This window comes from Protomyctophum parallelum (assembly GCF_964188405.1).
Source record: "Protomyctophum parallelum genome assembly, chromosome: 14".
Lineage (NCBI taxonomy): Eukaryota > Metazoa > Chordata > Actinopteri > Myctophiformes > Myctophidae > Protomyctophum > Protomyctophum parallelum.
This window is the reverse complement of record NC_139709.1, coordinates 9,299,593-9,325,120: the sequence shown is the minus strand read 5'-3', so window position 1 is coordinate 9,325,120 and position 25,528 is coordinate 9,299,593. Positions and strand designations below refer to the sequence as shown.

The following is a 25,528-nucleotide window of genomic DNA, read 5'->3' as shown; positions in this document are numbered from 1 at the left end:
TTTCTGGGCAGTCCAGCGGAACCGTACACTTGTGACTTTAACTGTGAGTCACAGTTGGAAGTCTGTGACTGAATTGGATTTAGCAGCAGTCCTGGAAAAGAAGCCGGTGTTCAGAAGGTAGGCGTAACAAAGCATCCAGCAATCAAGATCATCTGAAGAGGAGTTTAAAAAAAAAAAGAAAACAAAAGGTGGATAAAAGGAAAGAAAGAAAAGAAGAAAAAAAGAAAAGAAGATTTGGATAAATTATGTATTGTGCGGGACCGTCAAGAAGAAACAAAAAAATCATACTCTTCATATTTTACATAATGTTTTGGGAACTGGTGAGTATATCTGCTTTAACACTTTCCATATATAATGTTTCCCTGTCAGATGTAATGGCATGCAGTGTAGGCTACTTTGGGACTATCAGATCCCAGCATTAATAGTAATAATAATAATAATGCTAATAATAATTACAAAAAAATATTCTTGAATATTGTTCTCTAGCAATCTGTATTCCTACAACATAAGTGCCACTTGAGTGGCCCTCATGCTACTGACTCTAAAACATATAGGCCACTTAATTGCTCAACAACATAATCAATCAAAGCTATATAGTTGGGAAATAGCTTAACAAGAATGCCTGCATAGTTGCATGCCGCAAATCTTCTGCTTGCATCTGATGTGTTTGAACTCTGCTTTGCCATGGCTATAAATAAACCCCCAAATAGTGCAAAATTAGTTTGACACTATATCTAGTAAGCAAATAAGTGCAGTAACTCACTGTTCAAAAGAAACACAAAGACACTAGGGTTTACCCCCCAAAAAATAAATAAGGAAATAAAATACAAAAACTTAAAAAAAAAAAAAAAAAATTATATATAAAAAGAATAATAAAAATAAACATTAAAAAAGAGCTTGCAGTGCGGCATGAAGTGATGTGCTGCGAGCTTGTACATCTGCTGTTTTTATAGTATAAATGGATAAAGTGGTTCAAATGATTGAGATGCTAGTACAATAACATACACACATGTCCATGGTTAGAATTGAGGCAGTTAAATTAGCAGATATACAGTATACTGTATATGAGCTGCAGCAATAGAATAGCAACAGAGAACATAAATCTTTGTGTGTATAATTTCTCATTCATTTATCTTCATTTAGCAGCATATATCAGGCTTGTCAGGTAAATGTCTAGAATTCAGTCAGATTATGTCACATTTTATTCTTTGAATAATAACGTTTTGGAACCCAAGAATGTTCAACATAAAAGTTGTTTTCACTCAACATCCATGCATTCTTCTGGTGACATTACCACGTCAAAAACAGGCAAACTCACAAATAAAGGGCGCAATGTATCATTTAAACTTTGGCGATTCAAAAATAGTGCAAATCTGGGCAAATCTTTGAATGTTATTAAAACAAACACATCGCAATTTGAGAAAATGTTTGAGAACCACTGACATAGAACCATGGGGTTTTCAGAAAACTTGTCAGGATTTAGAAGACATTTTTAGAATCGTCCTCATGGTCTAAATGGGTTGAACCGTCTCCGTTTACAGACCGAGGCCATCCATCCAGACTGTGCCATCATCGGTCATCTCCGGAGAGCTCGGCAGACCTGTGATCAGACCCGGAGGAGGGAGGCGCGTAATCTCACCGGTGACACCGGTACGTAATCTCACCGGTGACACTGGTACGTAATCTCACCGGTGACACCGGTGTGTAATTTCACTGGCTGACCGTGCTGCTTTGTGTCAATGTGTTTGACTTGCAGAGTATTGTAAAGGTCCACAATCTCCACATTTACAGTTTACTTTATTTACACACACCATGTGCGCACACATACATGCGCGCACTCACTCACACCAACAGAGTCACATACATTATTGCAACCCACTGACTGTCATGAACTAATGATTGCCTACATCCTTTCTGTGGTGCATGTGTTTATGTGCACACACACACACACACACACACACACACACACACACACACACACACACACACACACACACACACACACACACACACACACACACACACACACACACACACACACACACACAGAAAGAGAGTGCAATCTTTACTCTCACAATGCAATCTTTACTGTCACACATGTACATTCATAACAAGAAGCCTATACTTGAAGGAGAATAGGCTACAATACATAAACTACAAACAGAGACAACTGGAGATGACAATTAGACAACAGAAGATGAAAACAGAATGTTTCGGGATGAATAAACAATAAATTAGGTCATATAGGATACCATTTAATATTTATAGGTGAAGTACAACGATGATGTGACTGAGATTAAAAGCTTATAGGTAAAAAATGAAGAGGGGCAATCATAAGTACAATACAGTATAGGTTATCATCCTGCCATGCTTATTTATGCTTATTTATCCTCATCCTGCAGATGGCAATATAGTGGTGTTTTGACAAGACATTGAAGACATGAACATTAATTTCTTACTTTACGTTTCCGTGTGATTGTACATCACGGGCAGAAATATAGGAATATTTAGGGCAGCTATCAGGTCCTGATTTGGCAGGTTTAATGACATTCTAACCTCTGGGAGGCTAAAAAAGAACACCAAACTACTGTTTCAAAATCAATAATACATTTATTTCACATCAGTGGTGAAGCCATGCAGTAGATATTCAATCTGAGAGGCCTCAGAGAACTCGAAACATACTGTAGGTCTACACGATGCAAAATAATAGAATTCATTATAATTCCAATCACTGAGACTGATGACTCCTAAAACAAACAATATAATAGGCTCATTAAGTAACAGATCAGATCAATGTGTCTGTCTTTTCTTTCTCTCTCTACCCATCCTCTCTCTCAGCTCTGCACTGGTCTTTCTGTCCTTCAGTGACACACACCGCACATCCATGATCACCCTCATCTCTGCTCTGTTCAGCTTCTCTTCATGCTGCACCCTCAGTCCCCACAATCTTGAAAAACCTTTTTAAAATAGCTGATCTACAAGCTCACAACCTGTCAATGTAGATAGAGCTTCGCAGTCCCGCCCACTCGAGAGACCCGTAAAATAAATCCCCGTTCATTTTCCTCATAGACTTTTCAGAAAGTATTTAAAGACATTTACGCCGCGGACAAAGCCAACTCTTGTCGTGACCAACAAACACAATTTTTCGGGCCAAACAAAGTAGAAAAAAGTAGGAAAAAAACGGCTGGTTACAACACTTTTTTTGTTGTTTTTCCTCTTTGTAATTATTTGTTTGGTACAAAATATTGTGTTTGTTGTCATGATTTGTCACGACAAGAGTTGGCTTCGTATGACGCTTAAAAGGTCTTTAAATAAATACGTTTTGAAATGTCTATGGGAAAAATGCATTGGGATTCATTTCCTGGGCCTGGCGTCGTCATGAAAGGGGGCGGGACTGCGACGCTCTATAGTAAACTACTTTAAAATGTAAAAGAAAAGGCAACGTTTAGGAATAAGGGGTTCGACATAGAGCCCCATGTCTCACTTTCATACGTCATTCCACTTCTGAGTATGGCTCAGTAGGCTGAGTATGTACACTTGCCCTTTCATCTTCAAGGATGGGGCCTTGGATGTTAGAAATGCCATGTGTTCCCTGGACCTCTTCCACTAATCACACTTGTGGTCACTGCGAGGTCCAATATCAGTCTTAACGCGGCCACGTAAGTCCGCTTCTCGATGTTTTCGCTTCCGTGTTTCCTAATGGCAGCCAGCCTACGGGCTCCATTGCATGCAGGTCTTGATAAGTAACCTACTGGTTGATTACATTCAAAGCGGGTGTCTCTGGTGTGAGCCATCAGTAGCAGGTCATCCGCATAAAGCAGCTCCCATGGTAGTCCAGCCCTAACCGGACCACACATGGTTAGAGAGTGTCCGACATGAAACTGGGAGGTCGGGGGTTCGATCATTGGGACCCAATGCCTTGGCACTCAGCGTCAATGGGTTGGATTGGGGGGTCAAATCAACTAATCAAATGATTCCAGAGCGTGCCACGACTGCTCCAAGAGATGGGTGAAATGCGGAGAACAAGTTTCACTGTGGTAACGTCGTACGACTTTGACTCTCACTCCCCTCGATACCACATCCAATCACAATAGCAAACAGCAATGGGCTGAGTACTGATTGCTGTTTGCTATTGTGAGTACTAACTGCTGTTTGCAATTCCCTGTCATGTCATGTCTGTTGATTGCTACAATGGGGGGGGGAATGAAATGGATGATGGATCTATATATAACCACACAAAGCACCTTTGTTATTATTATCAAGTGATGAGGCGTTCTGTGTGTCTCTTCTCTGCTCCATTCAGTACTGGCCGAGGCGCTGCATGTGGAAGCCTCAATGTGTCCGTCTCTGACTTTTTGCTTTGGCAATGTATACGTTTTGTCATGCCAATAAAGCACTTTGAATTGAAAATGTAATTGTCTGTCTCCGACGTGCCAAACCAGCCGTGTATGGTGCACTGCAAAGTAGGCCTTCCAGTACTTCAAGTAGGCCTGTACTAATTAGTACTTTTACTCCACTACTAAGTATTTGAAAACTTTAGTTACTAGTTACTTTGCAGATTTTGATTATTACTACTATACATACATTAACCACTTCAACCCTACATTTTGGCCATTTGATTTGTTTTTTGTTTTTAGAAATGAGAGTACTTTCCCCAACACTGCAAACCAGCAGAAAGATAAACTGTAAAGACTGGGTCAGATAACAAGCTTAAAATATTCTATGTGGGGATTAGAAGATCTCTATGACACTGTTGATCTCAGCCAATATGTTTTGTTGCATTTGCTATTTTCTATATAGGGAACATACAATACTATGCTACTATAGGGAGTACAATACTATACACGTGCAATACTATAGGGAGTAGAAACTAATTGCCCACTCATGGCGTTGGGTGCACTTTTTAGCTAGATCTACTTGAGTTTTTACTGACAAAGCCCATCTTTCATTTTGGCTTGAAAAGAAACCAGTAACCCAGTATGGTTGGAATAGTGTGTGTGTGTGTGTGTGTGTGTGTGTGTGTGTGTGTGTGTGTGTGTGTGTGTGTGTGTGTGTGTGTGTGTGTGTGTGTGTGTGTGTGTGTGTGTGCGTGCGCTCAAACAGTTTGGTGTACATTGTGCTGAGTGACGGATTCAGTCAGCTATATAAACAAAAAGCAATCTTGGTTAAATCCAGGTGTGCTGACTCTGAGTTCAGTGGGGAAGGACAAAGGCACAGCATGTCCCTGTCAGTGCACTCACATTTTCTACTTAACACTCGCATGACTGAGGTCATTATGTGACCCATTTTATTTTTAGATGAAGCATTCAGAATAAGGTTCCCCTTCCATGACCATCATCAGTTTTTATATCTGAAACATTTTCTAAATATGAATTTAAATTTGGTATATAGTCTGTGTTTTTTCTGGCCCAATTCCCCGCCCCCTCAAAGAGTCCCGAACGCTTCAGTAGGCTCTTGAGCTTACATGAATGGCAAAAAGCCTTCTGTATGAATAATGGAATATAGGCAATTTTGACAGCTTCTGGACCCGTACACACCTCTATAAGCAAGATGGCCTACACCCTAGTCCTCAAGGCACGAAACTGTTAATCACTCAGTACATTCATTTCATTGCGTCCAGCTGTAAGTGTTATGCACCCCCCAGCATGACCCTATACCATAGCAAACTTACACTCCACTGATCATAAGCATCTCCCTTCGGGTCATGCTGACTCCATTTCCTGCCCTCTGTCTTTTCCTGTTCTTATTATGACTATAACCCTACACTCATTTTCACCCCTCGTCCAGTAAACCCAAACCTCAGTCACATTTCTTGTTTGTCTCATTTAAAATGGCCTTAACCCTCTAACACCCGCATTAATTTCTACTTGCAAAAAATAGATTTCAACCTTACTACTACTTTTTACTACTAGGACTGACACTAAAACATATGTTAAAAAAAATAAAAAAATAAAGTTTGATGGAAAATTTATAATAATTATATAATAATTATATAATAATATAATAAATTAATAATTTACATTTGGGGGATATCTTTCACAATAATGAATAAAACATGTTCTAGACATTCTAATGATCACAAAAAAACATATATTACAATTATTGTACCTACCTTTATTAGGGTAAAGGTCAAAAGTCTTAGGTTAAAAAAATACATTTTTAATTTGTGTGAATTTCAGCCTCTGTGGGGGGTATTTATATGCAAATATCATGACCAATGGCATTGAAATGGCATTGCAATGAACATCACTGATGACGTTTAGGTGAAAAAAGAACAGAAAAAAAAATAGTAATTAAATAAATTAAAATTGTTGCTAAAAAGCAACGCTGGGTCTTAGAGGGTTAATGTCAGGTCAGCCTGTAACAAGCCCTTTGTTATAAGGGACTTTTTTTCAATCTCAACAACGTTACAGTGAACACATTGTGTCCCACTGCCTGTGGTATGGTAAATTCTCCTAGGATGTCCAGCCGTGGAGGTGGTCTTGCTGCTGTGTTTTCCAAACAGTGCACCTGCCACTCTGTGGACATTGATCATTTTAACACTTTTGAAGCACTCCTGCTTAGGATTGGAGCTGCTAAACCTCTTTTTATCCTATTGTACTACCGCCCACCTGCAGGTTCCAAAAATTAGTTTTTAACTGAATTCACTGAATTTTTATCCTCCTTTGTTATGATGGCTGATAGAAAAAGGAATGGATTCAGAATCATGAAAACCCCCTAGTTTGACATGTCACATGCTACTTAAAGCATAAGGAAAGTTTGAAATTTTTGACAATTTTGCCTGCCATAGGATGTTAATGAAAAGAAATTGCCCAATACTAACAGCCGGTCAGCAAGTGGATTCATGAATGTATGTATATATATAGACAATATTTTAGGCCAATAAAAATGACTATATACCAAATTTCCCACTCACAAAAAAAGTCTGTTGGCTGCCGGACTATACAGTACAAGCTCTTGCATTGCAAGTTGCAACGCGTTGGGAGCTTGTAGATCTGCTATATTTATATCAACTGCTTATCGTCCGCAACAGCTCCACCAGAGAGCTCCAGACTTCCCTCATCCCTAGCAGACAACGTCAAACTGCAGTCCATGCTCTTAACGTGATGTTGACAGGCTGTCAATGGAAAACGAAGGAGGAAAAAAACCTGCGTACGTGTGGATGTATAGCCTAAATAGTATAGATGTTCACAATTGATCAGGGTTTACAAAAATAGATTATAAGTGCTAAAATAGAATAAGATGGAGGCAGTATAACAGTAGCAGGGTTACATTTGAGAAAGAAAATAGAAAAGCCTTGCAGCTGCATTCAATACAAGCTGAGGGCAAGACAATACGAAATAATGAAGCCATTATTCTTTCCCCAGGAAGAAAATGTTTAATTTTATCTTCATAAGTTGAAATTAAAAGCACAATTGCACAACACCCACATTTCTACACATGCTGGGTGAGTGGCATAATCATAATGATTAAAAATGTGTCAGGGCAAGGAGAGGAAGAACAGGTGTCACCTGTCAAGACGTCTACTTCCCCTTCGCACCCTTTCCATTCTATTAGGTGCTAATATTGTTATGTCGTGTCCCACATGGGGCCTGCCATTTGTCATCTTAATGGGCCGTGTCACCGCCATTTCTCATCCCCGCGTCGTCTCAACGTGCCCCTGCAATCTCTCCCTCCTGACTTCCAAACTAACCCATTTAGGCCTGACCTCGAAATTAAAAAAAGAATCTTCGAAATATTTTCACGATTTTGGGAAAAATTGCAGACCTACAAGCTCGTAGCGCGCCACTCGGTGGCGCGCTATGAGATGGTAGATCTGCTATTTTTCCAATAGCTAAATTATAACAATGTTTAAAACACCAAAAGGGGTTTCCACCCAAAATGGGCTAAAGCAGCTCCTCTATCTCAGCGAGAGTGATGAACTTTAACATTCACTAGACTAATTCGATTTTAATTTCCCTCGATGACTTTGACCTGCACTGCGAAGGCGACAAGAAGACGTACGAGCTGCGTGGCACAGTGACATCTTGGCACAAAAGTCAGATCTGCTGCTCATTATGCAGGTGATGACATCTGTTGACATCTCTGCCATGCAGCAGACTTCTGCCAATTTCTTGGACCTAGTGTTTAGTTCTTTGTTGCAAAACAGCTGGTCACAGTCTTGTCCATTTCCTATATCTCTTTGTGGGCTATTTGTAGAGCCTATATAGACAGTAGAACATGCATCACCTCAACTCACCCTGTGAGGACGTTTCTGTTGCTTCATTTATAATAAACGATCATCATCATCATCATCATCCAGTTCACCCTGCAGCAGCAATGCTCTAAAGCCACTGCACAATCTCCAAAAGTAATTCCCCCCTCCCCAAATCACTGTTAAATTAGTTGATCCCCTGTGGCTGTATTCCTTAGCTCCAGCTGCATCTGTGAATAATGGTCTAATGGATGGGAAGAGAACACACTGTGGCAGTCAGACAGATGGAAGGAAAGTAAGTGGTCGAGTCTGGAGACTATGAATTATGACTGCTTTGACTTGACTGTTAATTGTTAATTGTGTGTGTGCTTTATCATAATAGCGTAGTAGTGGAAGGAGACAAGAAATGAATGCACATTTCAGAGAGGTAGCCCTACTATAGGTCATTAACAGGATTCGGATGCTGGACAGACATCACAGTTATGTGGAATTGATTGATTGAAGTACAGCCAAAGGTTATGCTAAAAGGATAACAAAAAAATCCCCATGCATGGAGGCTTGTTTCCATTGTTGTACGTACATGCGCTGGGGTTCCTCAAAAGTGTTCATTCACATTCCCACCGTGATTCCTTTAAGACTCAAAGACATTAAGTCTTAGCATAACAAATGGACACCTTAACAAAATTGCTTCAACTCAAGTATATTCTGGAGGATATACCGACAATAAACCACTCCCAACCGGGGTGGTTTATTGTTGGTATATCCTCCAGAACCTAGACATCGACGATGGTCCCTTCACAACCGGTGAGCTTGCCAGGGCGAAATCCACAGTGAGAGAGGGCAAACGTGCTGGGCCAGATGGCATACCCCCAGAGGTGTTATAGAACTGTGATTTCACCTCGATGACCTCATCCTAGAGTTTTGCAACCTGGCGCTAATGAACAACAAGCAGCCTGAAATATGGTCTCTCTCTAACATCTAACAGCTGGAGACCTTTCAAAGCCAGACAACCCCCGAGGCATCAGCCTGACATGTATCCCCGCAAATGTTTACAACCGAATGATACTAAATAGGATACGGCATGCCATCGACCCTCACCTGAGGGAGAACCAAAATGGCTTCAGAGAGAGAACTACCATAGAATGCAGATCTTGGCACTAAGGAGAATGATTGAGGAGGTGAAAAAGGATAACTTGATTGCTGTACTCTGCTTCATCAACTTCAGAAAGGCATTTGACTCGATACACAGAGGCACGATGGTGAAGATCCTTAAGGCCTAACGTTGTCCCTCCCAACTTAGTCCGGGCAATAGAGACCATGTATGCAGGAACTAGGGCCAAGGTGGTGACCCCAGATGGCAACAGTGAAGAGTTTGACATCCGGGCCGGGGTATTGCAAGGGGACACCCTATCCCCCTTCCTCTTCATCATAGTCCTGGACTATGCACTCAGGAAGGCCACTATTGGATGAGAGCAGGATCTTGGCTTCACCATAACACCAAGGAGGTTGAGACGACACCCCAAAGTAGTCCCGACAGACCTGGACTATGTAGACATCAGCCTCTCCGATAACGTGGAACAAGCACAGGAACTCCTGAACAGAGTGGAGTTGGAGTGTGCCAAGCTTGGCCTTAGGCTAAATGCCAAGAAAACTGAGGTTATCACCTGTCCTACAGTATAACATCTCACCGGAACAACCACCTCTGACAACAACAGGAGGCACTGTGCTGAAGGAAGTCAAGGACTTCAAGTACCTGGGCTCATGGGTCAACTCAACCGAGCAAGAACTGAAAGTGAGGAAGACACTTGCATGGAGGGCCCTGAATGGCATGACCAGTGTCCAACAGGGTAAGGCGGTGAACCAGAAAATAGCAGCCAGGAGAATGAGACTAGCAGGACACTGCCAAAGACATCAATGCTGTGGAACCAACACACAGGCATCAATCACGAGGATATTACACTCGGATCCATACAGTCTTGCACACGATCGTTGTGTATCAAAAGATTGTTCGTTTTATTATTTTCAAAGCAGGAGAGACATACCGGTACAAAACATCCACACAGATCAGAACGTGGTTCCCCCTCAACTCTTATCTCTTTCCGCCCTCTGTGACCCCACACTAGGCATTTTCACTAGCTGTGAACTAACACTGCCACCTATTGGCAGGTGGTGGAAACTATGGATGTAAACACCTATGTGAACAGGTATGATACACAGGTAATGTCAAACACAATCCTTGTAGGTACTACATTCTCCCCTGCAAAATAAATGTTGTCCACAACATGAATGTGCATTCTCTGCAAAAGAGCTGCCAAATGAATGAAAAGTCAGTGACTATGTGCATTCTAAAGCAATAAAGCAATATACATTCTGTTGTCATTTCCTTCTTTCAATTTCCATGTCCATGTCAAATTGTCAATCACAATCAACAATACTCAATTACAGTTTCAACCGTCAAATATTGTTATCACCAGGCAAGTATCACAGCCCTTCCCATTGCTTCAAAATAGTATCAAACCATTGCAATAACAGGTGAGTAACAAGTTATCTTTTTTTTTTCATCTCTTTTTTTCTTTCCTTTCTACTCACATCACAGTGCCACACTTTACTGTTCTCATTATTCCATATACAACTGTATGCAGAGATCAGTTCGAAAGGCTATGCGAGCCTCATATTAGTCCGTATGTCTGATTGCACTGTGCATGTAACAGTCTCTCCGAAGCCATGTAGGCTGTGTGTGCATGTGTAAGACAGTCCTTTGCCGGTCACACACCGTAAGTGGATTTCAATAATATCCAACAGGCACCGATATGGGGTGTATCATCTGAGGACCCCACCAGTATGGGACTGCCCAGGGTACTCCATAATGTCCACTGGCTAGCCTTGGTGCATCTACATACACTGGGTTATTGTGCAGTTCTACAACACGGTGAGTAGGTTGACCTAACGTATCATAGGTCAGTGTCTCTTTGGGCCGACGCTCTCTTTGAGATCTCCGTTGTTGTGTTTCAGGCTGAGCTGGTTCCTGGTTACAGCCGTCACCTTCCAGTTCTACTGTCCCTGTCAGCCGTTGCATTTCAGGCTGAGCTGGTCCCTGATTACTGCTGTCGTCTTCCAGTTCCGCTGTCCCTGTCAGCTGCACAGTCTCCGTTGCCCTTTCCTCTTCCACAGGCTCCTGCACCAGATTCTCCATTGTGAATGTGAACTCCTCCACCCCAGGATTGAGTGAGAATTGTGTTCTAGTTTCAGGAGTGACAACAGGTTGTCTGTGCTGAGAGTGTCTGAGCCTGTTTGCCCAATGGCTTTCCTCCTCCTCAGAGCTCTCAGAGTCCTCGGATATCTCTCTCGTTTCCAACTGTTTGCGACAGCTTCTCTGTTGAACCTGCGATTCTTTTCTTACAGAAACAGGCACTGATTCCTCTAGTGGCAGAGCATTGCAAGACATTAACATATTGCGGTGGAGTATTCTGCTTCTCCCTGGCCCACGCTCTGGTTTCACTTCATACACCGGACTGTCCTCTCCTTTCCTGGAGACTACAACATGTATTTGCTCTTCCCAATGGGAGCGTAATTTCCCAGGTCCTCCCCGCTCAGACATGTTTCTTACAAGAACCCTGTCTCCTGCTGTAAGGACTGAGCTCTGTCTCCTTTGATCATAGTACCTTTTTCCTCTGGCTGTGTCACGGCCCCTGCCAGTGTCCTGTCTGTGTCTATTTGTGTTAGTCTGTCTGTCTGTGTGTGAGCATGTGTGGGCGTGGCTTGGTTCCTGGTTTTCCAGATTGGCACACCTGGCTCTGATCATCCAATCTCACTCACCTGCCTGCCATCTTCCCATCACCACCACTCCATAAAAGCCCTGGTTTCCCAGCCGCGAGCTGCCAGATCGTCCCACAGTTTTCCGTGCGGTAATTCTAGCTATTATCTCTTAGTGTTTCCCAGTGATATTTATCCCTAGTGTTTTTGCTCTACTTTACTTTGTTCCAGTGTTTTTGGTTTTTGACTTTGGTTTTTCCCTCTGCCTCAGTTTGCCTGCCAGCCAACCTGCTAGCCAGCTCCTGCTAGCCAGCTCCTGCTAGCTTGCTGGAAAGTAGCCAATCTACAAGCTCACCCTGGACCTACTGCCTTTCTACAAGCTCATCTCTTGTTTTGAATAAACACCCTTGGACTTTGCCCTCCTTGTCGTGTCTGCATTTGGGTCTGCCAGTTTGGTTAAACGTGACAGAACGATCTGGCCAGAATGGACCCAGCAGACTTGGACCGGATTAAGGACGCTGTAACCAGCCAGGGGCAGCTTCTGGGGAATCACCAACATCTCCTTCAGACTCTGGTGGACGAGGTCAAGCTGCTGACAACTCAGTTGGCTAACTTACATGCTGCACCCCCGCAGCAACCAGAACCACCTGGAGCTGCCCCCCCCACAGCACCGGTTGTCCCAGCTGTAGAGCCTCATATTCCACCTCCTGCAAAGTATTCCGGAAACCCAAATACCTGCCGTGAGTTTTTAACCCAAGTCCAGCTTACCTTTAATGCCCAGCCTTCCCGCTTTGGCCAAGAGGTGGGCAAAATTGCTTTCATTGCCAGTCTTCTTGAGGGCCCCCCACTTCGTTACTTCAATGCCCTACTTGAGCAGGGTGCTCCTGCTGCTCAGTCTTTCGCCCTCTTTGCCGCCGAGCTCAAGCGCATCTATGACCATCCCATTCGTGGTCAACAAGCCGGTCAGCAGCTTCTGAGATTCCGACAAGGCAGACACTCTGTGAGAGAGTACGCCAGCGAGTTTCGTTCCTTGGCTGTTGAGTCTGGTTGGAATGACCAAGCGCTGCTCATCTCTTTCCAGAGTGGGCTCAACCGGGCCGTTGGCAGAGAGATCGCGCTGAGGGGAGAGCACCATTCCTTAGACGAGGCTATTTCCGCTGCCATCAAGATCTCCGACCAGATGGCCCAATGGCAAGTAGACCCCTTTCCCTCCAGGCCCTCAGCGCCTCCTGCTGGGGAGAGCCGTGGATTTCTGCCGGAGGAACCCAGACGTCCCGTGTCCCAAGCCTTGTCCTCCGGTCCCCAAGGTGAAGAACCCATGCAACTGGGTCGGACCCGCCTCACTATCGATGAGCGCCAAATGCGGATGAAGACGGGGGTGTGCCTCTACTGTGGCCAGTACGGCCATTTCCGTGCCTCCTGTCCCGTGCGACCAAAAGAGGAGGCTCACCAGTAACAGTGGGGGTTCTGGTGAGCCAGGCAGTCTCCTCCCCTGAGTCCCGGTGTCGTATGCAGTTTTCGGCCACTCTTCGGTGGCAGTCTCAGTCCTTGTCGTTGCTTGCCCTGGTGGATTCAGGGGCAGATGAGAACTTTATTGATGCTGCTGTTGCCTCCCAGGCAGGCATATCTCTGGAGCCACTTCCATTGCCTCTGCGAGCCAATGCCCTCACTGGTAGCCTTCTGGCTCAAGTATCCCATCGCACTGTGCTTGTTCATCTCATTGTATCCGGAAACCATCATGAACACATCCAGTTCCATGTCATATCCTCACCTCTTGCACCCATTGTCCTGGGTCAACCCTGGTTAAGGCTCCACAATCCCCATATTGACTGGACTGCGGGCACGGTGGCGAGCTGGAGCTCCTACTGCCTCTCTACTTGCCTGCGCTCTGCCCGTTCTCCTTCAGAGGGCATCGTTTCCCCAGCCACCTTTGAGCCTGCTGATCTGTCCCGAGTTCCTGCTGTTTACCATGACCTCAGAGAGGTATTCAGCAAACAGCGAGCCCTGTCATTGCCACCCCACCGGCCCTATGACTGTGCCATTCACCTGATTTCTGGGGCCCCACTGCCTTCCAGTCGTTTGTACAACGTGTCCCGACCGGAGAGAGAGAGCATGGAGAGGTACATTCATGAATCCCTGGCAGCGGGCATTATCCGTCCTTCTTCCTCCCCGGTGGGCGCCGGGTTCTTCTTTGTTGGCAAGAAGGATGGATCACTCCGTCCCTGCATTGATTATCGTGGACTAAATGACATCACCATTCAGAACAAGTACCCCTTGCCGTTAATTGCCTCTGCTTTTGAGCCTCTTCAGGGAGCAAAATTTTTCTCCAAGCTAGATCTACGAAATGCTTATCATTTAGTTCGCATCAGAGCTGGTGATGAATGGAAGACTGCTTTCAAGACCCCCCTTGGACATTTTGAATACCTTGTCATGCCCTTTGGGTTAACAAATGCACCAGCCGTTTTCCAAGCCCTTGTCAATGACGTCCTCCGTGACCTTCTTAATCGCTGTGTTTTTGTTTACCTCGATGACATTCTGATCTTTTCTCGCAACAAGGAGGAGCACGTTGAGCACGTCAGGCAGGTGCTTCAGCGTCTCCTGGAGAACAGACTCTACTGCAAGGCTGAGAAATGTGAATTCCATGTCACCTCCACAACATTCCTTGGGTTGATCATTGAAAGTGGCCAGGTGAAAGCAGACCCTGCAAAGGTACGAGCAGTGGAGGAGTGGCCTCAACCCACTACATTGAAAGATCTTCAGCGTTTTTTGGGTTTCGCCAACTTCTACCGGCGTTTCATCAGAAACTACAGTCGTGTAGCTGCACCGCTGACCAAGCTGACCTCCACATCCATCCGTTTTGCTTGGACTGCAGAGGCCGAGTCTGCCTTCAAGGAGTTGAAGAAGCGTTTCACCACGGCCCCTGTCCTCATTCATCCTGACCATTCACGTCAATTCGTCGTGGAGGTTGACGCCTCAGACTCTGGGGTGGGGGCTGTCCTGTCCCAGCGTTCAGCCGATGACCAAAAACTTCATCCCTGTGCGTTCTTCTCCTACCGCCTAAACCCTGCTGAGCGCAACTACGACGTGGGTAACCGAGAACTGCTCGCAGTCAAGCTTGCTTTGGAGGAGTGGAGACATTGGCTAGAGGGGGCAGAACATCCATTCATCGTATGGACAGATCACAAGAACCTCGCCTACATTCAATCAGCCAAGCGTCTCAACTCCCGTCAAGCCCGGTGGGCGCTGTTCTTTGGCCGGTTCCGGTTCACCTTAACCTACCGTCCAGGTTCCCGCAACCTAAAGCCTGATGCCCTGTCACGCCAGTACTCTCCGGATGTTTCCTCCAGTCCTGAATCTATCCTTCCCTCGTCCTGTGTGGTGGCTGCAGTGACTTGGGAGATTGAATCGGTGGTTCGTGTGGCTCAACGGACTCAGCCTGACCCCGGTAATGGCCCAGCTAACAGACTTTTTGTGCCTAATTCAGTCTGCTCACAGGTCCTCCAATGGGTTCACGCATCTCGCTTTGCATGCCACCCTGGAATCAACCGCACCCTGACCCTTCTCAAGCGGCACTTCTGGTGGCCCACCATGACCGCTGACACCCGGGCCTTCGTTTCTGCCTGCACTGTATGTGCCCGTGGAAAGTCTTCCCACCAGCCACCTGCAGGCCTACTTCGTCCCTTGCCAGTTCCTAGTCGCCCCTGGTCCCACGTGGCTCTGGACTTTGTTACTGGTCTCCCTCTATCTCGAGGCAACACAGCAATACTCACCATTGTGGACAGATTTTCTAAAGCAGTCCATTTTGTGGCTCTCCCCAAGCTACCCACAGCCCTAGAAACTGCTGACCTCATGGTGCACCATGTGTTCCGGATCCATGGCATACCTTTGGACATCGTTTCAGACAGAGGACCCCAGTTCATCTCCCAGGTGTGGAAGTCTTTCTGTCGTGCTCTTGGGGCCTCTGTGAGCCTGTCTTCTGGTCATCACCCGCAGACTAACGGGCAGACGGAACGGGCCAACCAGGATCTGGAGGTAGCCCTCCGGTGTGTCGCTGCCAAGAACCCCTCCTCTTGGAGCACCCACCTTGTGTGGATTGAATATGCCCACAATTCCCTGGTCAGCGCTGCCACAGGTGTATCACCATTTGAGGGCTCTCTGGGTTACCAACCGCCCCCGTTTCCAGCTGAGGAGGCCGACATTGCTGTTCCCTCTGTCCAGACTCACCTGCGGCATTGTCGAAAGGTGTGGAAGGATGTGCGTGCCGCCCTGCTTGGCTCAGTTGACCGCAATCGTCGCTTTGCTGACCGCCACCGAACTCCTGCCCCTGTGTACCAGCCGGGACAACGTGTGTGGTTGTCCGCCAAGGACCTCCCCTTGAAGACGGACTCCAGGAAGCTCTCTCCCCGTTTTGTGGGTCCCTTTGAGATCCTCTCCGTCATCAACCCCACTGCGGTCAAGCTCAAGTTACCCCCTAACATGAAGGTTCATCCCACCTTCCACGTCTCCCAGCTGAAACCAGTTTTGACCAGCCCGCTTTCTCCGCCAGATGAGCCCCCCCCACCCCCCCGTGTCATTGATGACCATCCGGCCTACACTGTCCGGCGGCTGCTGGACGTGCGCCGCCGGGGTAGGGGATTCCAGTACTTGGTGGATTGGGAAGGTTACGGCCCAGAAGAGCGATGCTGGGTGCCACGTCGCTTCATCCTGGATCCGTCTCTCATCTCCGATTTTCGCCGCAGACACCCTGCTGAGCCTGGTGGATCGCCCGGGGGCGTTCCGTGAGGGGGAGGCACTGTCACGGCCCCTGCCAGTGTCCTGTCTGTGTCTATTTGTGTTAGTCTGTCTGTCTGTGTGTGAGCATGTGTGGGCGTGGCTTGGTTCCTGGTTTTCCAGATTGGCACACCTGGCTCTGATCATCCAATCTCACTCACCTGCCTGCCATCTTCCCATCACCACCACTCCATAAAAGCCCTGGTTTCCCAGCCGCGAGCTGCCAGATCGTCCCACAGTTTTCCGTGCGGTAATTCTAGCTATTATCTCTTAGTGTTTCCCAGTGATATTTATCCCTAGTGTTTTTGCTCTACTTTACTTTGTTCCAGTGTTTTTGGTTTTTGACTTTGGTTTTTCCCTCTGCCTCAGTTTGCCTGCCAGCCAACCTGCTAGCCAGCTCCTGCTAGCCAGCTCCTGCTAGCTTGCTGGAAAGTAGCCAATCTACAAGCTCACCCTGGACCTACTGCCTTTCTACAAGCTCATCTCTTGTTTTGAATAAACACCCTTGGACTTTGCCCTCCTTGTCGTGTCTGCATTTGGGTCTGCCAGTTTGGTTAAACGTGACAGGCTGTAGTGTTTGTGATTGTCCTAGATGCAATATCATATGCTTCCTTCATTTGCTGCTGCCATTTCTGTGCATATTCTTGATATGACTTCCCTTCCTCTTCTTCACTTAGCCCAAAGATTAGGTCAATCGGCAAACGGGGCTTTCTCCCAAACAGTAAGTAAAAAGGTGAATAACCTGTGGCCTCACTCGTTGTGCAGTTATAAGCATGGATTACTTTATTCAGATACTCACTCCAGTTGGGCTTTTTGTCTTCGTCCAAGGTCCTCAGCATGGACAACAAGGTGCGATTCATTCTCTCTGTAGGATTTCCTTGTGGGTGGTAGGGGGTCGTTTTTGAATTAGTCATTCCTGTATATTTCTGTAGTCTTTTGAACAGCTGGTTCTCAAATTCTCGACCCTGATCATGGTGGATTTTCGTGGGAAAATTGAATTTCAGGGAAAAGTCATTAAAGATTTTGTCTGCAGCCGTCTTGCCTGATTTGTTTCTGGTTGCATATGCCTGTGCAAATTTGGTGAAATTGTCAATGATCACTAAAATATACTCATACCCTCCCCTGCTTTTTTCAAGATGAAGATAATCTATAGATACCATTTCAAATGGTGCGGTAGCAGGTATGTGACCCATGGGAGCTCTGCTTTGAACAGTAGGTTTTTTTTGTTTAATGCACTTACATACTTTGGTTACAAAATACTCAATGTCACCCTGCATTCCGGGCCAATAAAACCTATCTCTGGCCAAGTTCACAACCCGCTCTGAACCCAAATGGCCCATCTCAGCATGTAACTGTTGGTAAACTAAATCCTTGTACTTTTCTGGAAGCACCACTTGAGTACGGGACACAGTTTTACGGATCAGTAGGCCTTCTTTTGAGACAAGTAGCTTATTCCATTCACGTAGCAGGCATCTCACTTTGGTTGATTCTTTACTCAGTGTTTGTCGGTCTGGTTTTTCCAATTTCTTTTTCATGTGCAGTACTGTAGATATGACTGGGTCCTGAAGCTGAGCTTGTAACAGTTCCTGCCGTGTCACTCGTATCCCTGACTGTTCCTGTGTAGTTATGATCTCTTGAATAGCTGGATTACAAGTGATGGCTGAGATCCAGTTCACATCCTCTTGTGTCGTGACTGCGGTTATGACTGCAGCTAGCACTTCAGGTGAGCACTGTTCCACACACTCACCCATGTAGTCCTCCATGTTTCGGGGTGTGCGAGACAGGAAGTCTGCATCAATGTTCACCCTTCCAGGGCGATATTTCAAGGTTATATTATAGTCTGCCAGTTCAGATACCCACCGGTGCCCACTTGCATTTAATTTAGCTGATGTCAGGACATAAGTGAGGGGATTGTTGTCACTGTAAATTGTCACTGCTGGGGCATAAAATAGGTAGTCTCTAAATCTGTCTGTAACTGCCCACTTCAAAGCTAAGAACTCAAGCTTTCCTGAATGTAACCTGTAGTTCTTTTCAGCAGGTGTGAGCGTACGTGAGCCATAACCTATAACCCTGAGTTTGCCTTCCTGTCTTTGATATAGCACGGCTCCAAGCCCTTCTTCCGAGGCATCAATGTGCAGAATGAATGGGTCTTCGAATTTGGGGTAGGCTATGACAGGAGGGTTTGTTAACACATCCACTATGTAGTCTAGCGCCTTCTGGTGATTGTCAGTCCATATAACTTTGGTATGTGGTGGTAACTGTCCTGCCCTTTTTGCTTGGCCCTTTCTGTCCTTGTTGTTGCGCTCAGATGAGGCATCCCCGGCTAGTAAGTCATACAGGCACTTTGCATGGCGAGAAAAGTCACGGACATACCCTCTATAATACCCCAAGAAACCTAACAGCTTTCTCAATTCTTTGACATTAATGGGTGTATTTGTCTTCAGGGATTTCACCACTTCAGTTTCCTTCTCATCCATTCTATAACCTTCAGCTGAGATTATTTTTCCAATATATCGAACCTCATTTTTAAACATGTCACACTTGTCAGGTCTCAGTTTGATACCGTGCTGTTGTTGTTGTTTGAGGACACGTCTTACATCCTCCACATGCTGTTCAAAGGTCGAGCTAAAAATCAAAGTATCATCCAAATATGGTACAGCTATTTTGTCTCTGAGGCCCTCTAAACTTTCCTCCATGCTGCGCTGGAAGGCAGCTGGCGCATTAGTCAAGCCGAAAGGAATCCTGTTCCATTCGTATAGCCCCCACGGAGTTGTAAAGGCTGTGAACTGTCTCGAGTCCTCACTGATAGTACCTTGATGGTATGCTTTGCCTTGGTCCAGTACTGTGAACCAGGCATGTCCCCCAAGCCCATCCAGAATTTCCTGCATGCGTGGTATAGGATGTCTGTCGGCGATGGTCTTCTTGTTGAGCTCCCTAAAATCAATGCATAGTCTGAGACTTCCGTCTTTTTTTCTCACGCACACAACTGGTGATGCGTATGCAGAACTGGATTTGCGAATGAAGCCTCTGTTTAACAGGTCAGAAATGTGTTTCTTTACTTCTTCATATAAAGGGCGTGGTATTGCATTGTACGTTTTGGCAACAGGGACATTATCTGTTAGTTTAATGTCCATTTTCAGATTATGAATATAGCCCACCTCATCTTTTTTGCCAAACACACCGGATTCCTCTCTGATCATTCTCCTTACAATTGTCTGTTGTTCTGTTGTCAGGTGGTCCAGTTTCACTGGTGGGTCAATACCTGTGCATTGGGCTTGATTTTCATCAGTGGGCAGTTCAGGTTCAGGAATCAGCAGGGAATTTTCCTCTGGGTGGACTGGATAATGGTCTGTCACTCTTTGTACACTGCCTATGACAGTTTTACTGGGTAGGGAGATATCATGTTTAGTACTGTTTCTCACATAGATATTTACTCTGCGTGCTGAACGTGGGACATGCACAAACTGACAGTTTACTTTCAACCCTTCGTCCCATGACAGCCTTTCATCTGGCTCAAATAACATTTCAGTGGGCACTGTGAGGTCTGTTGTGACAGCGCAGCTGATCCGCTTTAACTGTCCACTCGGGACAACCGTGGTATTCCATCCAGTCTTCACAAGGAAAGTATCACTTTCATCGGCTGTATTTTGGATTAGGTTTAGTAATGTCTCTGCCTTGCCTGCCCCCATCCTCAATGCATTCCTCAGCATGGCCACATTGTCTGCATGGGTGCCATTATCATTGTTGAATATTTCCTCAATCGCATTGAAACCAATGATGGGCCTCTCCACCAAGGCTTTGCTCACTAGCATGGGTACCAGTAGTTCAGTTGACCCTGCTGTTTTGGTCTTTGGATCAAACAAGCTGAGTTTAACCTCAACCCACCCTTGGAATGGTATTTCTGAGCCATTTGCGGCTCTCAAATTAAGTAGTTCATCTGCACTTAGCAGTTCACTGATTGGCTTCACCCCGACATCAGGTAAGTTTGTTTGTTTCCATTCCTCACTCATTATGGACACTTGTGCTCCTGTATCCCACAGCGCTTGAGTTTTCATTTTATTCATTGAACACCACACAAGGCACTTCCTACCAATGAGTTGTGCAACATTTCTTCGCTTGGTGAAGGGATTGAACGACATGGGAGCTGTCTTGTTTGGATTTCTCTCAGGTTTTCCTGTTGATGAAATTTGCTGCACTACTGTATTTATCTGGGACATTGGTTTTGTTAAGGTTATGGCCCGCCCCTCAGTCACAACCTCCGCCCGTTTCCCGACCCTCTCTGTGCATTCCCTACTCTACATCCCAAGGCAAAATGGGTGTCACTGCCACACTTGAAACAATGATTGCAATTGGGCACGTTCTGCTGCTGACACGTTTGACAGCGCCTGTTTGGTCTCCTGTATTCAGAATTGGCTGGCGTTGTCTGGGGGTTAGTCACGGTGGCTCTCTCATGTTGAACAGTCTGCACTAGAGATGCAACTTGACATGTGAGTTCCTCTATCTTCGCATACAGTGAATTATCTTTGGTTTGTTTAGTGGGTTTTACAGAGACTGGGTCTGCCTGGGGAGTGTCATCATCCTCTCTCTCTATCACATTAATGTTGGTTCTATGAGAGGTTCTGTTCATCACTTTAATCTTTTGGTTCCGCTCATTCTCATTGTATTGTGCAATTTGCATTTTCTCCAGCAAAAGTTCATCACTACTGTCCACATTTTGCAAGAAAAACCTAATTTCTGCCCTAATGTTGTCATTTGACAGACCTGTGAGGATGGACTGAAAACATTGGCTCTGCACTAACTCTCTGTTGTATTTCAGGCCAGATTGGGAGCGTTCCGATGCAAAAAGAACTTTCTGTCGCAAATCAAGTACTCTGATAAGGAAGTCAAGGGATGTTTCCCCTGGTGCCTGTACAGCTTTAGTTAGCTGCTGGTACAAGTCAGTAGCATCTTTTTCTGCATAGTGAGCTCTCAGAATGTGTCGAAGGGTGTTCAGGGTGAGGTCCATTTTCCCCTCTAAATAGCTCCTCAGCTTTGCACTAGGGCTCACTGCACGAATCACTGCCTCCACAATTTCCATCTCTGGATATCCTTTCCTAAGCCCACTTTCAATTTGGTGTTCAAGACTACTGAAACTCAGGTTATCCCTTTGATTTAACTCACCAATGTGGCCGTTAATCCTGAATTCACGACGGTATGCAGCATTAGTAGAAAGGCAGCAGCTGTTGCTCCCCATTGATTCTCTCCCTCCAGGCTGCGCTCCAAAATTGTCACTCCTCCTATAGTTGAGTTCCCGCGCTGCTCCTGGCTGGTGATGCTGGGGTGCGCCGTCATCTCCCGCGTTGGCTGTCTGTCTGTCTGGCTGCTGGCGTGCGCCGTCATCTCCCGCGTTGGCTGTCTGTCTGTCTGGCTGCTGGCGTGCGCCGTCATCTCCCGCGGCGGCTGTATGGTGATGCTGAGATGCGACGTTTCTGTCTCTCATGGCGATGATGTGCGGCGTCAATGACTGTGGAGTCCCCCCGCTTTGTGGTGGTCCCCCGACGGACAAATCCAACGCGGGTGTGTCGCTAGACGAGTCGTAGCGTGTGTCTCCGTCCCGCACGGCATTCACAGCGTCATTCAAAGCCAACAGCATAGACATGCCTTCATCCTCTAATGCAATTATTTCTTCACGTTCACAAAACTGCATTATATGCTTCACTAAGGCTCGACGGCTCTTGTGTTGTATGGCTGCATTATTTTCGCCTGTGATACTGCAGTACTTACAAATATTATGCAAATCTTCCACAGTGAATCCAAAAAGTTTTCGTTCTATTTCAAACAATAATTCTTCTCTGTGCTCCGACATTTTGTCTCTTTACACTCACTCAACACTTGGTAAACAACGTGTCTCAGGCTCTGACAAGACAGTGGCTTCCTCGCTTCACTGCTCTTCCATAAACCGTCTTGATCACCGCAGTTTTAGTGTTAGTTCCGTGCATTAAAAGTCGTCCTCCTCCGTAATAAAACGTTTCATCTCGGTGGGACCTCCAGATATTACACTCGGATCCATACAGTCTTGCAGACGATCGTTGTGTATCAAAAGATTGTTCGTTTTATTATTTTCAAAGCAGGAGAGACATACCGGTACAAAACATCCACACAGATCAGAACGTGGTTCCCCCTCAACTCTTATCTCTTTCCGCCCTCTGTGACCCCACACTAGGCATTTTCACTAGCTGTGAACTAACACTGCCACCTATTGGCAGGTGGTGGAAACTATGGATGTAAACACCTATGTGAACAGGTATGATACACAGGTAATGTCAAACACAATCCTTGTAGGTACTACAAGGACGTCCCATACGAACATACGTGGATGTACTGGGACGATCTAGAGAGATCAGCCGAGAACCTATCCCCGTTTCACAATGCACTGGACCCCTGGGAGATGGATTGCTGTTGTCTCCTCCTGAGACAACAGGCAAATAGCACAAACCAGGGCAATCTCTGAGCCACAAATAAAGCGACCCCCCTGGAGCAACAGCCACTCGTGACAGTGTGTCAACCTGGAAAAGACAGAGACCAATAAATTGATTAATCCAGAACGAGATGCAATATCCTGCCTTCAATAATCCCATATCCCTTGACTATTATTCCAGCGCATGTTACACTGGAGGGGTGATTACATGGCAGAGGGCTTTTATAATGCATTTGATACGGTGGCTTTGTACAAATGAATTAAGGCAGGCAGAGAGATTGGATAATTCCACTAGACAGATTGCAGCCATAAGTCATTGTCACTGTCATAGATGAATGTCACCAACTAAAGTGGATGGCTTCAAGGAAACACCAGCATGATATATATTTCACTGTGTACACCCAAGGGAGACCCCGTCTGAGCATGTGATACATTAGATTTGTTAATTTAATTCAAAGAGAGGAAAAGAAAGAAAGAAAGAAAGAAAGAAAGAAAGAAAGAAACAAACAAACAAACAAACAAACTTTCAACAAAAACTATTGCTCTCTACTAAGTATGTTTGTTGCACTCATTGCTGCCCAACTGTATGCTTCTTATTGTTTGTAAAACAATCATAATGAATCCAGACATAAATAATACTGTATGAATGAACCATGTGCCAGACTAATGCATGATAAACATGTCATAGTTTTGGTGTCCCCAGGAAATCCAAAATATGAAAGTCCTTTAATTGTGCCACATTATCATCCTTGATGATGATAATTGAGAATGTCTGTTCCTCTTATCCAAAAACAGTATATCCCAGTGTAAAAAACCTGTCTATTCCCTCGACATGTCAACACCCACTTGCATACCCACCCCCTCAGGGCGTTGTGAGCTTGTCGATCTGCTATTTTCTGCAAAGGTTTTCCCAGTATAAGTATGCTGTGGTTTATCTGGTTGAGTCAATGCCATGGGAGTCTGATACGCAGGGGGTCCAGTCTGTTACTAAGAGCTTATTATAATAAAAAAATACAGAAGCAAAATATACTTGTGCATTTTAATCACATCAAGTGGGCTAGACTAGAGAATGCCTCAGACACATGAAAAACAGAAAATGTACAAAAATCATGGCACTTGGTCTTTGAGTGACACCCGCTTCGAATGTTAATCACCAGTAAGTTATCTCTCTCTAGGTCGTCCTCAGACGAGCCCTCCATCGTTGCTTCCAGTCATCCCGGTTCTCCATACATCTGGCCAGCTCGTTGGTGCTTTAATTGCGCTCCTGCGTCGTTCTTGAGTACATCCACGTACAGTATATTGATGTGAAGCGTCCTCATGACCGTGTGTTGGTTCCCACAGCACTACTTTGTCTTTGGCAGTGTCGATCCCGCTAGTCTCATTAATTCTCCTGGCTGCTATTTTCTAGCTCACCCGTGGCATTCCATCACACATGTTGGTAACATGTGTACTCTTGCTGATGTTAAGTACTGCACGCAGACGCAGCATTCTGGTGTAGCACCCATCTAGGAACTTCTGCGATTAGGAAACACGGAAGTGAAATTACTGTCGCCAAAGCGAAAACATCGTGAAACTGACTTACATGGCTGCATGGTTAAAGCCCTAACCACACCAAAGGGTCACCGTGCAACTCCTTGGGTCCAAACGGTTGCAAGGAGTTGACGCTAAAACCGTCTCAACCCTTTGGTGTGGTTTGGGGCCATTGAATTCCATGCATTGAATGACTAGGGTCAACGTGGGTCAAGGTGCAACAAGACATATCACACCGCAGGGACAACGCTGAAACCGTCTTGACCCTTTGGTGTGGTTATAGGGCTTTTAGGTTTAGGCTTAGTAATAGTTGGACAACGCGTCGGACGTCTCCGCCAGGGCTCCGGACTAACTGTTTTCATAAACGTCCCGGAATCGTCCCAAAATACAAAGTGAATGTACTGTATACAGTACCGATGTTTGGTTTTTTACTTTTTTTATGATTTTGATGTCATTCTAATTTCTAACCATTCACACTATTGTGAGGGCAGAAGTTATTTAAAGACTTCCAGCATTGCTTTTGAAAGTGGCAAGGAATCATAATAGGTATCAAGGTATCATAATAATCCTTGATAAATGCATTAATCATTGAAGTAAATGGCTTCTTAGAATCTTTAGATCAGACCCAGAGGGGTAACCAAACATTTTGGAGGGGTCACCACCAGTTGCATTTCTGAATATGTGCAAAGTAAAGAAAATCGGAATTAAAAACGAATGTTTTCTAAGTTCATATTTCACATTAGAGAATATTTAGGTAATTACTAGTAGGTAAAAGCTTTTGGACGTACACGACTGCATGTGTGGCACTGAAAACGTATTTATCG

The 25,528-nt window shown here is 45.3% G+C and overlaps 1 protein-coding gene across 1 annotated transcript in view; it reads left to right on the top strand.

Annotated features, from left to right (window-relative positions):
* Window positions 1-305: 305 nt before the first annotated feature.
* LOC310870712 (vasoactive intestinal polypeptide receptor 1-like) overlaps window positions 306-25,528 on the top strand; it is a gene marked incomplete at both ends in the record, with an annotated part of 54,875 nt that continues 29,652 nt past the window's right edge. Inside the window, 2 exons of the mRNA XM_083781985.1 lie at window positions 306-320; window positions 1,542-1,650. Coding sequence (XP_083638111.1) covers window positions 306-320; window positions 1,542-1,650 — 124 coding nt within the window. The remainder of the gene's footprint in view (window positions 321-1,541; window positions 1,651-25,528) is intronic.